We start from the raw sequence: 12,900 nt of genomic DNA on the forward strand, positions 1-12,900 counted from the left end.
TGGAGGAAAACAGGCATTCTGGTTTTTTAAATTTTCAGTATTTTTCCACTGTTTTTTCCTCATCTTCATGGATTTATCTATTTTTGATCTTTGAGGCTGAAGACCATTGGATGGGATTTCTTTTGGGGGGTTCTTTTTGTTGATATTGATGTTATTGCTTTCTGTTTGTTTGTTTTTCTTCTAACAGTCAGGCCCTTCTTCTGCAGGTCTGCTGCAGTTTGCTGGAGTCCACTGCAGTTTGCTGGAGGTCGGCTCCATATCCTATTTGCCTGGATATCACCAGTGGAGGCTGCAGAACAGCAAAGACTGCTGCCTGCTCCTTCCTCTGGAAGCTTAGTCCCAAAGGCTGATGCCAGCCAGAGCTCTCCTGTATGAAGTCTCTGACAACCCTTGTTGGGAGGTCTCTTCCAGTCAGGAGGTGGTCAGGGACCCACTTGAAGAGGCAGTCTGTCCCTTAGTAGAGCTCAACTGCTGTACTGAGAAAACTCTCCTTGTCAGGATCTGCTGCTCTCTTCAGAGCCAGCAGGCAGGAACATTTAAGTCCACTGAAGTTGTGCCCACAGCCGCGCCCTCCCCCAGGTGCTCTGCCCCAGGGAGATGGGAGTAATATCTATAGGTCCCTGATTGAAGCTGTTACCTTTCTTTCAGAAATGCCTTGCCAAATGAAGAGGAATCTAGGCAAGCAGTCTGGCCATAGCCACTCTGCTCCACCATGTTGAATTCTGCCCAGTCTGAGCTTCTGGGCCTTTTTAGTGCTGTCAGGGAAAAACCACCTACTCAAGCCTCCATAAAGACAGACGCCCATCTCTCTCCGCCACCCCACCAAGCTTAATCGTCCCAGGTCAACTTCAGACTGCTGTGCTTGCAGTGAGAATTTCAAGCTAGTGGTTCTTAGCTTGCTGGGCTTTTTGGGAATGGGACCCAGTGAGTGAGACCACTTGGTTCCCTGGCTTCAGCCCCCTTTCCAGGGGAATAAACTGTTCTGTCATGCTGAGGTTCCAGGTACCACTGGGTTATGAAAAAAATAAAAATAAAAATAATAACTCCTGCAGCTAGCTCAGTGTCAGCCCAAATAGTTGTCCAGTTCTGTGCTTGAAACCCAGGGCCCCGGTGGTGTAGGCATGTGAGGGAATCTACTGGTCTGTGGAATGCAAACACTGTAGGAAGAGCATAATATCTGGGCTGAATAGCACAGTCCCTCACAGCTTCCCTTGGCTGGAGTGAGAGGTGACAATGTGCTAGCAGTCCTCACTCTCAGCGCCTCTTTGGCTTCTGGCCTCGGCTTCCACTCTGGTGGTGCTTGAGGAGCCCTTCAGCCCGCCACAGCACCATGGGAGCCCCTCTCTGGGCTGGCTGAGGCTGGAGACACCTCCTTCTGCTTGCTGGAGAGGTGTGGAGGGAGAGGCGCTGGCATGGGCTCCGTGGGCCCCACACATGGAGTGGCCCACCGGCACCATGGGCCCAGGGCAGTGAGGGGCTTAGCACCTTGGCCAGCAGCTGCGGGGATTGTGCCAGGTCCCCTGGCAGTGCTGGTCCGCAGGGGCAGCACTCAAATTCTTGCTGCCTCCCTGCAGGGCAGGGCTCTGGCAGCCCACCATGTCTGAGCTCCTCCCCCTGTGGTGGCCTCCCGTGTGGCCTGAGCCTCCCCAACGGGAACCGCACCTGCTCCCTGGTGTCGGGTCCCATCCACAGCCCAAGGGGCTGAGGAGTGCAGGCACGGCTGGGGACTGGCTGGCAGCTCTGCCTGCAGCTCTGGTGCAGGATCCAGTGAGTGAAGCCAGCTGGGCTCCTGATCCGGATAGGGGCTTGGAGAATTTTTATATCTAGCCTGAGGATCCTCTGCGCACTAATCAGCACTCTGTCTAGCTCAGGGTTTGTAAATACACAAATCAGTACTCTGTGTCTAGTTCAAGATTTGTGAATACACTCTGTATCTAGCTAACCTAGGGGGGACTTGGAGGACTAGCATTGTGTGACTCTGTGTCTAGCTCAAAGATTTTAAACTCACCAATCAGCACTCTGTATCTAGCTCAGGGTTTGCAAATACACCAATTGGTACTCTGTATCTAGCTAACTCTGTATCTAGCTAACTAAGCACTCTGTGATTCTGTGTCTAGCTCAAGGATTGTTAACACACCAATCAGCACTCTGTCAAAACGGACCAATCAGCTCTCTGTAAAATGGACCAATCAACAGGATGTGGGTGGGGCCAGATAAGGAAATAAAAGCAAACTGCCCAGCTAACCAGCTGCAACCCCCTGGGGCTCCCTTTCACACTGTGGAAGCTTTGTTGTTTTGCTCTTTGCAATGAATATTGCTGCTGCTCACTCTTTGGGTCTATGCTGCCCTTATGAGCTGTAACACTCACTGCGGAGGTCTGCAGCTTCACTCCTGCAGCCAGCAAGACCAACAACCCACCAGGAAGAATGAACAACTCCAGACGCGCTGCTTCACTCCTGGCAGCGAGACCACGAACCCACCAGAAGGAAGAAGCTCCAGACACAGCTGAATGTCTGAAGAAACAAACTCCGGACACACTATCTCTAAGAACTGTAACACTCACCACGAGGGTCCGTGGCTTCATTCTTGAAATCAGTGAGACCAAGAACCCACCAATTCCGGACACAGGAGGAGGGAAGATTTCCTCTCTTTGCGCTTCCTAGATGAGGCAATGCCCCATCCTGCTTCTGCTTGCCTTCAGTGGGCTGCACCCACTGCCTGACAAGTTCCAATGAGATGAACAGGTTACCTCAGTTGGAAATGCAGAAATCACCTGCCATCTGCATTGGTCTGGCTGGAGCTACAAGAACTGTTCCTTTTCTGCCATCTTGCCAGCAGTCTCTTTTTGGTTTTTATATTTTAATGAGAATTAATTAATAATAGCTTGGGTGTGTCTTGATATTATCATATAATTTCTTTATTATAGTCCTTTAAAATAAATTAACCTCACAGTTACATTTTGTGTGCTACTTTTGTTCATTTTTTAATAAAAATGTGAGACCTGTAAACTGAGCTAGAAAATACGTTTAATGAAAAAGTATTTTTAGGTTTGTAAAATGTTTTATAATAAGAACTTATTTGTGTGCTGAAAGGATTTTTGTCAATATATTTGCTTTCATTGCTTTAAATTTTTAATTTACTCACAAACCTATGCAGGTTTTTTCTTTACTTAGTGGTATTTACTACATATTCAATTCTCTTAAGCATACTAGCCTACTCAGAACTTTCATACATTCTTAAGTGAATTTTAATCATTTTTTAAAATCTATTTCATCTCTATTTTCAAATGTGGTAATAAGTCATTTTGTATGATAATCTTCCATGTTTTAAAAATTCCACTGTATTTAAATTTATATCTTGTTTCTTTTTTTTTTTTTTTTTAAAGGCTTAAAATGTATTTTAATAGGTTGATGCTGCATTACTGCTCCATTTCTCAGAAAAACTCCAAATATATCAGAGACAAATCAAACACAGTACACCAATGAAAAAAAAAATGCACAGCGTGACTACCTAAGATAGGCGAGTCTAAGAGCTACTGTCAGACCTTCAGTATACAGCAACCCTGTTCCCAAGATTGTACTAGGCCTATCAAGAAAAGCTGTGAACAGCAACATCATAGACACAAAAGGGTCATTCCTGGGTGTCCTCACCCAAGAAAAAGATGGAGGCAAGTTAACACAAGATTTTTCTTTTTAAAGATATACTAAAATGAAAATCTCTAAGAGAAAATGTCTTCTTTAGGACATGAAGGGGTAATATATGGGATATAACAGAACCGTACACACGTTGCCTGTGACCTTTGTGGACGTTTGCCTGAATTCTCACCTGGGAGTGAATGGAGCAATGGGGCTAAGATCATTGGGGGTATTTGGTTTTTGTGGTGTATGTGGCAGTTACTCTGGGACTGGGGGAGTGTAAGGATAAGAAAGCAAGTGAGGATGGGCACTGTGGCTCACCCCGTAATCCCAGCATTTTGGGAGGCCGAGGTGGATGGATCATGAGGTCAGGAGTTCAAGATCAGCCTGGACAAGCTTGAACCCGGGAGGCAGGCTGCAGTGAGCCGAGATCGTGCCAGTACAGTCCAGCCTGGGTGACAGAGTGAGACTCCGTCTTGGGGGCGGGGCAAGGAAATGAAACAAGATGGACAAAAAAAACGGAATGATCAAGATTAATGGGCTCTAACTGGATCCACTTTGCCATGGTTTCCCCAGGCCCTCAACAATCACATTTGAGACTTCAGGAATGCACCACACAGAATTGATTAAACAATATATCACACAGAATTGACTTGTTTAATACCACCCCTCCCTTGCCCTCTGCCTCCAGCATACTCCCTAGAGTAGTACAGGCAGGGCAGATCTAACTACTGGAAGGAATCCCTAATACTTTTCCAGGGTAGAATTCTGGCTAGTCCGGAGAGGCCGTGTAGCGTCGCCGTTACTCCGAGGAGAGACCAGTCGGTAGAGGGGTGCAAAAATGCAGAGTAATAAAACTTTTAACTTGGAGAAGCAAAACCATACTCCAAGAAAGCATCATCAACACCACCACCAGCAGCAGCACCACCAGCAGCAACAGCAGCAGCCGCCACCACCACCAATACCTGCAAATGGGCAACAGGCCAGCAGCCAAAATGAAGGCTTGACTATTGACCTGAAGAATTTTAGAAAACCAGGAGAGAAGACCTTCACCCAACGAAGCCGTCTTTTTGTGGGAAATCTTCCTCCCGACATCACCGAGGAAGAAATGAGGAAACTATTTGAGAAATATGGAAAGGCAGGCGAAGTCTTCATTCATAAGGATAAAGGATTTGGCTTTAACCGCTTGGAAACACGAACCCTAGCGGAGATTGCCAAAGTGGAGCTGGACAATATGCCACTCCGTGGAAAGCAGCTGCGTGTGCGCTTTGCCTGCCATAGTGCATCCCTTACAGTTCGAAACCTTCCTCAGTATGTGTCAAACGAACTGCTGGAAGAAGCCTTTTCTGTGTTTGGCCAGGTAGAGAGGGCTGTAGTCATTGTGGATGATCGAGGAAGGCCCTCAGGAAAAGGCATTGTTGAGTTCTCAGGGAAGCCAGCTGCTCGGAAAGCTCTGGACAGATGCAGTGAAGGCTCCTTCCTGCTAACCACATTTCCTCGTCCTGTGACTGTGGAGCCCATGGACCAGTTAGATGATGAAGAGGGACTTCCAGAGAAGCTGGTTATAAAAAACCAGCAGTTTCACAAGGAACGAGAGCAGCCACCCAGATTTGCACAGCCTGGCTCCTTTGAGTATGAGTATGCCATGCGCTGGAAGGCACTCATTGAGATGGAGAAGCAGCAGCAGGACCAAGTGGACCGCAACATCAAGGAGGCTCGTGAGAAGCTGGAGATGGAGATGGAGGCTGCACGCCATGAGCACCAGGTCATGCTAATGAGACAGGATTTGATGAGGCGCCAAGAAGAACTTCGGAGGATGGAAGAGCTGCACAACCAAGAGGTGCAAAAACGAAAGCAACTGGAGCTCAGGCAGGAGGAAGAGCGCAGGCGCCGTGAAGAAGAGATGCGGCGGCAGCAAGAAGAAATGATGCGGCGACAGCAGGAAGGATTCAAGGGAACCTTCCCTGATGCGAGAGAACAGGAGATTCGGATGGGTCAGATGGCTATGGGAGGTGCTATGGGCATAAACAACAGAGGTGCCATGCCCCCTGCTCCTGTGCCAGCTGGTACCCCAGCTCCTCCAGGACCTGCCACTATGATGCCGGATGGAACTTTGGGATTGACCCCACCAACAACTGAACGCTTTGGTCAGGCTGCTACAATGGAAGGAATTGGGGCAATTGGTGGAACTCCTCCTGCATTCAACCGTGCAGCTCCTGGAGCTGAATTTGCTCCAAACAAACGTCGCCGATACTAATAAGTTGCAGTGTCTTGTTTCGCAAAACCCTTATATCTTGTTTCTTATATAATAAAGGTACTATTTGTATCTTTTTCCCCCAATGAGACATGAAAAAAAATGGACAATTTTGGTTTTAAAAAAATATGTATTTTGTACAACTTGTGGTAAAATGTACATAATATAAAATTTACTATTTTTGCCATTTCACCAGCATTAAGTACATTCACATTGCTGTGCAACCATTACCATCATAAATCCATAGAACATTTTAGTCTTGCAAAACTTAAACTACTCACATTAACTCTCTGTTTCTCCCTATCACCCAGCTCCTGGCAAATACCATTCTACTTTTCTTTATATAAATTTGACTACATTGAGTATCACATACGGGTTGGAATCACAGAGCATTTGTCCTTTTGTGACTGGTTTGTTTCATTTAGCATAATGTTTATCGACATTGTAGCATGTGTCTGAATTTCTTTCCTTTTAAAGCTGGATATTAGTCCATCTATATTTCTGTAGCACAATATGTTTACCCACTAATCTATTAGTAGACATATGGGCTACTTCCAACTTTTGGCTATTGTAAACAATGAATATAGATATATGAATATCTGTTGAGGTCTTCATTTTAGGCTGAGCACTGTGCTGAAGACAGGCAGGCCTAGTGAGGTCCAGAATGAAAAATTCTGTCCTGTAATAATTGAGTTGGCCTATGGAATACTTGCTATTTCTCTCCTCTATGAAGTGACTTATTGGAGAGAATTAGGATCAGACTCAGATCTAGGAAAGAAATAACCAAGAGAATGTGCTGCTGGACAGGGAAAAGGGTGTTCAGATATGGTGTCTGGAATGCATAGTGCCCTTGCCCTTAGGTAAGAGGTGATTGAAACTAGAGCCTGCCACCCGGAAGTGAATTTCTGGATCATATGGTTGCAATAGTTTTTTATTTTTTTAATTGCCATACTGTTTTTCACAGTGGCTATGCCATTTTACATTCCCACCAGCAATGTACAAGAATTTCAATTTCTCCACATCCTTGCTAACACTTGTTACTTCTGTTTTGCTTTTGTTTTTTGTTTTTGTAATAGTCATCTGTATTAGTTCAGTCTTACATTGCTAGAAAGAACTACCTAGACTGGGTAATTTATAGAGGAAAGAGGTTCAATGTGGGCTGAACAGGTTTCTGCTTCTGGGGAGGCCTCAGGAAACTTACAATCATGGCAGAAGGTAAAGAGACACCCAGCATATCTTTATATGGCCAGCAGGGCAGGGGTGGCAGGAGGTGTGACACATTCTAAAAAAAGCACATCTTGTGAGAACTCTATCATGAGAACAGCAGGGGGGAAGTTCACTCCCGTGATTCAATCACTTCTCACCAGGCCCCTCCTCCAACACTGGAAATTACATTCAACATGAGATTTAGGTGGGGACACAGAGCCAACCCACACCATCATTCTAATGGTAGTGAAGTGGTATCTCACTGTGGTTTTGATATGCATTCTCCTAATGATTAATGGTGTTGAACGTCTTTTCACGGGCTTATTGTCTATTTGTATATTTTTTGTATGCTTTTTAAAATAGATGTCTATTCAAGTTCTTTATTTTATTTTTATTTTCTGAACTGGGTTGTTTATTTTTTGTTGTTGCATTATGGAAGTTCCTTATATATTCCAGATATAGATCTCTTATCAAACATATTATTTGCTTATATTTTCTCCCATTCTATAGGTTGTCTCTTCACTCTGTTGATTGTTTTATTTGCTGTGCAGAAGTTTTTAGTTTGAAAAAAACCCACATAGCCACAACAACCTTGAGCAAAAAGAACAAATCTGAAGGAATCACACTATCTGACTTAAAAACATAGTACAAAGCTATAGTAACCAAAACAGCATAATACTGGCAAAAAACAAATACATAGACCAGTGGAGCAAAATAAAGAGCCCAGAAATAAATCCAGACATTTACCACCAACTGTCAACAAAAGCATAAAGAATATCTACTGAAGAAAAAGCAGTCTCCTCAATAAATGGTGCTGGGAAAACTTGATATTCACATGACACTTGGATCTCACTTGGTGTGAGGTGTTATTCTAATTGTGGTTTTGATTTGCATTTCTCTGATTAGTGATGTTGAGCATTTTTTATATGTCTGTTGGCCACTTTTATGTCTTCTTTTGAGAATAGTCTTTATACTTTTTGCCCACTTTTTAATGACATAATTTCTTTTTCTCTTGCTGGTTTGTTTAAGTTCTTTATAGATTCTGCATATTAGACCTTTATAAATTCACAGTTTGCAAACATGTTGTCCCATTCTGTAGGGTACCTTTTTACTCTGTTGATAGTTTCTTTTGCTATTCAGAAGCTCTTTAGTTTAATTAAGTCCCAATTATCAGTTTTTCCTTTGGTTGCTATTGCTTTCGAGGACTTAGTCATAAACTCTTTGCCTATGCTGATACTTGAAAGAGTATTTTGTACGTGTTCTTCAAGAATTGTTATAGTTTGAGGTCTTATATTTAAGTCTTTAATATATCTTGAGTTATTTTTTGTATATAGTGAGAGGGAGCGGTCTAGTTTCATTCTTCCACAAATGGTTAGTCGGTTTTCCCAGCACCATTTATTGAATAGGGAGTCATTTCCTCATTGCTTATCTTTGTCCATTTTGTCACAGGTCAGTTGGTTCTAGGTGTGCAGCTTTATTTCTGAATTCTCTATTCTGTTTCATGGGTCTAGGTGTCTAGTTTATTATCAGTACCATGCCGTTTTGATTACTATAATCTTATAGTACAGTTTGATGTTGGGCAATGTGATGCCTTCAGCTTTGTTTTTCTTGCTAAGGACTGCTTTGCCTATTCAGGCTCTTTTGGGAATCCATATACATTTTAGAATACTTTCTTCTAATTCCTATTTTTAAAGAAACGATTGGTACCCAGCACTTTGGGAGGCTGAGGTGGGTGGATCACAAGGTCAGGAGATTGAGACCATCCTGGCTAACATGGTGAAACCCCGCCTCTACTAAAAATGCAAAAAATTAGCTGGGCGTGGTGGCGGGCGCCTGTAGTCCCAGCTACTTGGGAGGCTGAGGCAGGAGAATGGCGTGAACCCGGGAGGTGGAGCTTGCAGTGAGCCGAGATCGCGCCACTGCACTCCAGCCTGGGCGACTGAGCAAGACTCCATCTCAAAAAAAAAAAAAAAAAAGATTGGTAAGATTGGTAATTTGGTACATACAGCACTGGATGTATAGATTGGGCAGTGTAGACATTTTAATGATACTGTCATCTGTGATTTCCTTCAGCAGTGTTTTGTGGCTCTCTTTGAGATGTCTCACCTCCTTGGCTAGATAGGCTCCTAGATATTTTATTTTTTTCTGGCTATTGTAAATGTGATTGCATTATTGATTTGACTTTCAGCTTGAACCTTACTAGTGTATGCAAATGCGACTAATTTTTGTACATTAATTTTGTAGCCTTAAACTTCACTGAGATAGTTCATCAAGTCTAGGAGCATTTTGGTGAAGTCTTTAGGGTTTTTTAGGTATAGAATCATATCATTAGCAATAATATTAGCTATTATTGATAATAGCAAAAAAGTATATATATAGGTAAATGTTCAAGTAAATTACAAAATATTCACATAGTTGAATTCATAAAACTTCTGAAGTAATTCTATGAGTAGTTTATAATTTTATGGTGAATGCTTAGAATATAATGTTAAATAAATCTTGTTCATGCAGGATAATAGCAACATTACAAAAAGCATGTGAAAATATTGAAAGGGAAGATATTAAAACAGAGAATAATTATGGGTTGTTCTGTCTAAATTTTTATGCACTACAAATGATACAATGTCTTCAATTTATGACAATAAAAAGTGTTTTAAAAGTCTGAAGTTTTGAAAAGGGTTACATCAGCAAGATAGTAGATTAAGAACCCCAGACTCATTATCCAACAGAGATCCAAATTTAGCAATAATATATATTCCAAAAGCCTTTATGAGAACTCTGGAAATAATTAAGAAGTCGCAATACCCCAAAGCAAACAATAGCTGTATTGAAATGAGTAGGGAAGCCTGTTGCATTTCACTAATAGCCCTCCCACCAAACCAGTACAATTAGTGCAATCAGGAGAACATGGCCAACTCACAAATTTTTCCTTGAGAAGGAAATGGAAGAGTGGAGTGTACATAAAATTTTCTGGCTTTTCAGTGAAGCTGTCTATGGAACTAGTTTCTGTTTCACCTGGTGAAGGGCATTGATGATATGCTGCAATACATTGGATGCCTGAGAGCCACTGAGAACAAAGTAGCTTGTTGCAACACCAGAAAACCAGCAGCAGCACAGACAGACAGTAGAAGGCACAAGAAATTATGAGATTTTCTTAAAATCCTGTGTACCATTGTAATTAGGAAATTACATAAACAAGCACAGAGAAGACCCATTTTTAGAAAAGATTTGAGAGGCCCACAGAATCTCTGACTGGAATAATTAGTAAAGATCTTCCCCCACATGAAGCCAGTCCTTATGGCCTGAGAATTTGAGATCTTTTTTTCCAAATAAGTAAATCCTGGCCAAAAAAAAAAAAAAAAAAAAGCATATGAAGAAACAGGGAAATAAGGCTCAATCAAAAGAAAAAAACATCTCTAGAAATTGATCTTTAAAGAATGAGAGCTCTGTGAATTTTCTGAAAAAATAATTCAAAATATCTTAAAGAATCTTAATGAGCTGCTTCACCCAGGAGAGAGAAGAGATTGGTTTGTGTGTTCAGCTCTCCACTTTTCCAAAGGGGCTTTCAGCAAAGTGGTTTCTGAATACCAATATTGGGACTGTGATGGGTCTGGCACAGTCCAACATTCACTCAGGGGAGAATGTTGGCAACAGTTTAGCCTGGTAGATGCCAGTGATTACACTCTCTGCTTTGCACATAGCAAGTAGGTTTTAAAAACCAAGCTGAAAGCTTCCCCACAGGAAGGGAAAGAATTTGTCCATGTGTCCAGCACCCTAACTTTTCTCCATGGATGCCAAAATAACTAACATTTCTAACCAGTTTTGACTTAAACAAGCCCAGCACAGTCAAGCTGCTCAGAGAATATGAAAATGGTGTTTTGGGCTTGTAGACCATAGCTACCCTCTCTCTGGGTCACCACAGAATACATGGACAAAAATACAACTGCCTAATTCCTTCTCAGGAGGGAAAGAATTGTTGCAGGCCACCATTATTTTTGGCTGAATTTGTTGGTGAAAGTGTTCTCTTTTATAAAACCAATCCATGAAGACTGGAAGAGGTGCTTGCTTTATTAATATACAGAAACCAACATAGAGGGTCAAGAAAAAATGAAGAATCAGGTAAAGATGTTCCAAACAAGGGAACAAGATAAACATACAGAAACCAACCTTACATGATTTATCCAGTAGATAATTAACAATAATTATAAGATGCTCATCAAGGACATAAAAACATAGTGAGAATTTCAACAACGAATTGGGAAATCTTAAAAAGTACCAAACAGAAATCATGGGCTGAAAAACATATACTGAAAAATTTACTAGAAAGGCTCAACAGCAGACTAGATCAAGCAAAAGAAAGGATTAGCAAATCCAATGACAGATCACTGGAAAAAATTTAGAGGAGCATAAAGACAAAAAGACTACAAAAGAGTGAAGAAAGCTTATAGGAATTATGGGACACCATCAAGTTGACCAACACACATATTCTGAAGTCCCAGAAAAAGAAGAAACAAAGAACCATGAAAATCACTTAATGTAGTAATGATTAAAATTTATCAAATCTGTAGAAGTAAGTTCCAGGTCCCAGAAGCCCAGAGACACCAAATAAGATGAATACATGCACATTGAAACACATTATAATCAAACTGTCAAATGTAAAAGACAAAGAATTCTGAAAGCGGCAAGAGAAAAAACGTGACTTGTCATATACAAGGGAAATTCCATGAAATTATAAATAGATATTTCAACAGAGACTTTTCGGGTTGGAAGGAGTAAGATAATATATTCAAAGTGCTGAAAGAAAAAAATAAAACTGATAATCAAGAATACGGTATCTGGAAAAACTCTTCTTTAAAACAAAAAGGGAAGATAAAGACTTTCACACAAAAACAAAAGCTGAAGGAGTTCATCATCACTAAACCTGCTTTAAAAGAAATGCAAAAGAGAATCCTTAAGGTTGAAATGAAAGGATACAAAATAGCAAGACAATAGTATAAGAAAATATAAAACTCATTGGCAAAGGTAAATATGTAGACAAGTACATAATATTGTTACTGTAATCATTGTAAATTGCTGTAATACTTGTATAAAAGTTAAAACAAAAATGTACTAAAATAAATATAGCTAAAAATATGTTGAAAGGTATATAATATGAATACATATAAATCATGATAAAAATAGCATAAAGTGTATGGGAGAAAATTGAAGTGTAGTCTTAGTGCATGATTGAATATAAGTTTCTATCGGCTTTAAATAGACTGTAATACTATAAGATATTTGTGTAAGCTCCAAGGTAACCACATACACAAAAAAAGCTATAGAATTATTTTAAAATTAAAAATAACAAAGTATATAAGTTTCTTAAAAGTTTTGTTTTTCTTTTTGTGACAGGAACTTTTGTCACACTGTCACCCACAACTGGAGTGCAGTGGCATGATCACAGCTTACTGGAGTATCAAAGTCCTAGGCTCAAGGGATTTTTCTACCTAAGCCTCCTGAGAAGATTAGGTATACATCAGCATGCCTCCCAAGGTACATGCAAGCATACCTCGTTAATTTTTACATTAATTAATTACTTAATTAATTTAGTGGGTTTTTTTGTTTTCTTGTTTGTTTTTTGTAGAGATGAGTCTTACTATGTTGCTCAGTCTGGTCTTGAACTCATAGGCTCTGGCAATCCTCCTACCTCAGTCTCCAGAGTGCTGGGATTACAGGTGTGAGCCACTCTATTTAATCTGTAAATATCTTTGAAAATAAACAAAAAATGAAGGAAGATGGCAAGAAGAGAAATACAGGTAAAAGAAC

The 12,900-nt window shown here is 41.2% G+C and overlaps 1 protein-coding gene across 1 annotated transcript; it reads left to right on the forward strand.

Moving 5' to 3' along the window:
- The first annotated feature begins 3,363 nt into the window (after window positions 1-3,363).
- Window positions 3,364-5,925, forward strand: LOC100997747 (non-POU domain-containing octamer-binding protein). The gene has a single exon (XM_031651164.1). The coding sequence runs from the start codon at window positions 4,477-4,479 to the stop codon at window positions 5,890-5,892; it is 1,416 nt and encodes a 471-aa protein (XP_031507024.1). The 5' UTR covers window positions 3,364-4,476; the 3' UTR covers window positions 5,893-5,925.
- The last annotated feature ends 6,975 nt before the right edge of the window (window positions 5,926-12,900 follow it).

Source organism: Papio anubis, chromosome 10 (genome assembly GCF_008728515.1).
Source record: "Papio anubis isolate 15944 chromosome 10, Panubis1.0, whole genome shotgun sequence".
In the NCBI taxonomy this organism is placed as follows: domain Eukaryota; kingdom Metazoa; phylum Chordata; class Mammalia; order Primates; family Cercopithecidae; genus Papio; species Papio anubis.

Bases quoted from the DNA above. Each gene is read 5' to 3' on its own strand.
- LOC100997747 (XM_031651164.1), top strand. From the start codon at position 4,477: ATGCAGAGTAATAAAACTTTTAACTTGGAGAAGCAAAACCATACTCCA.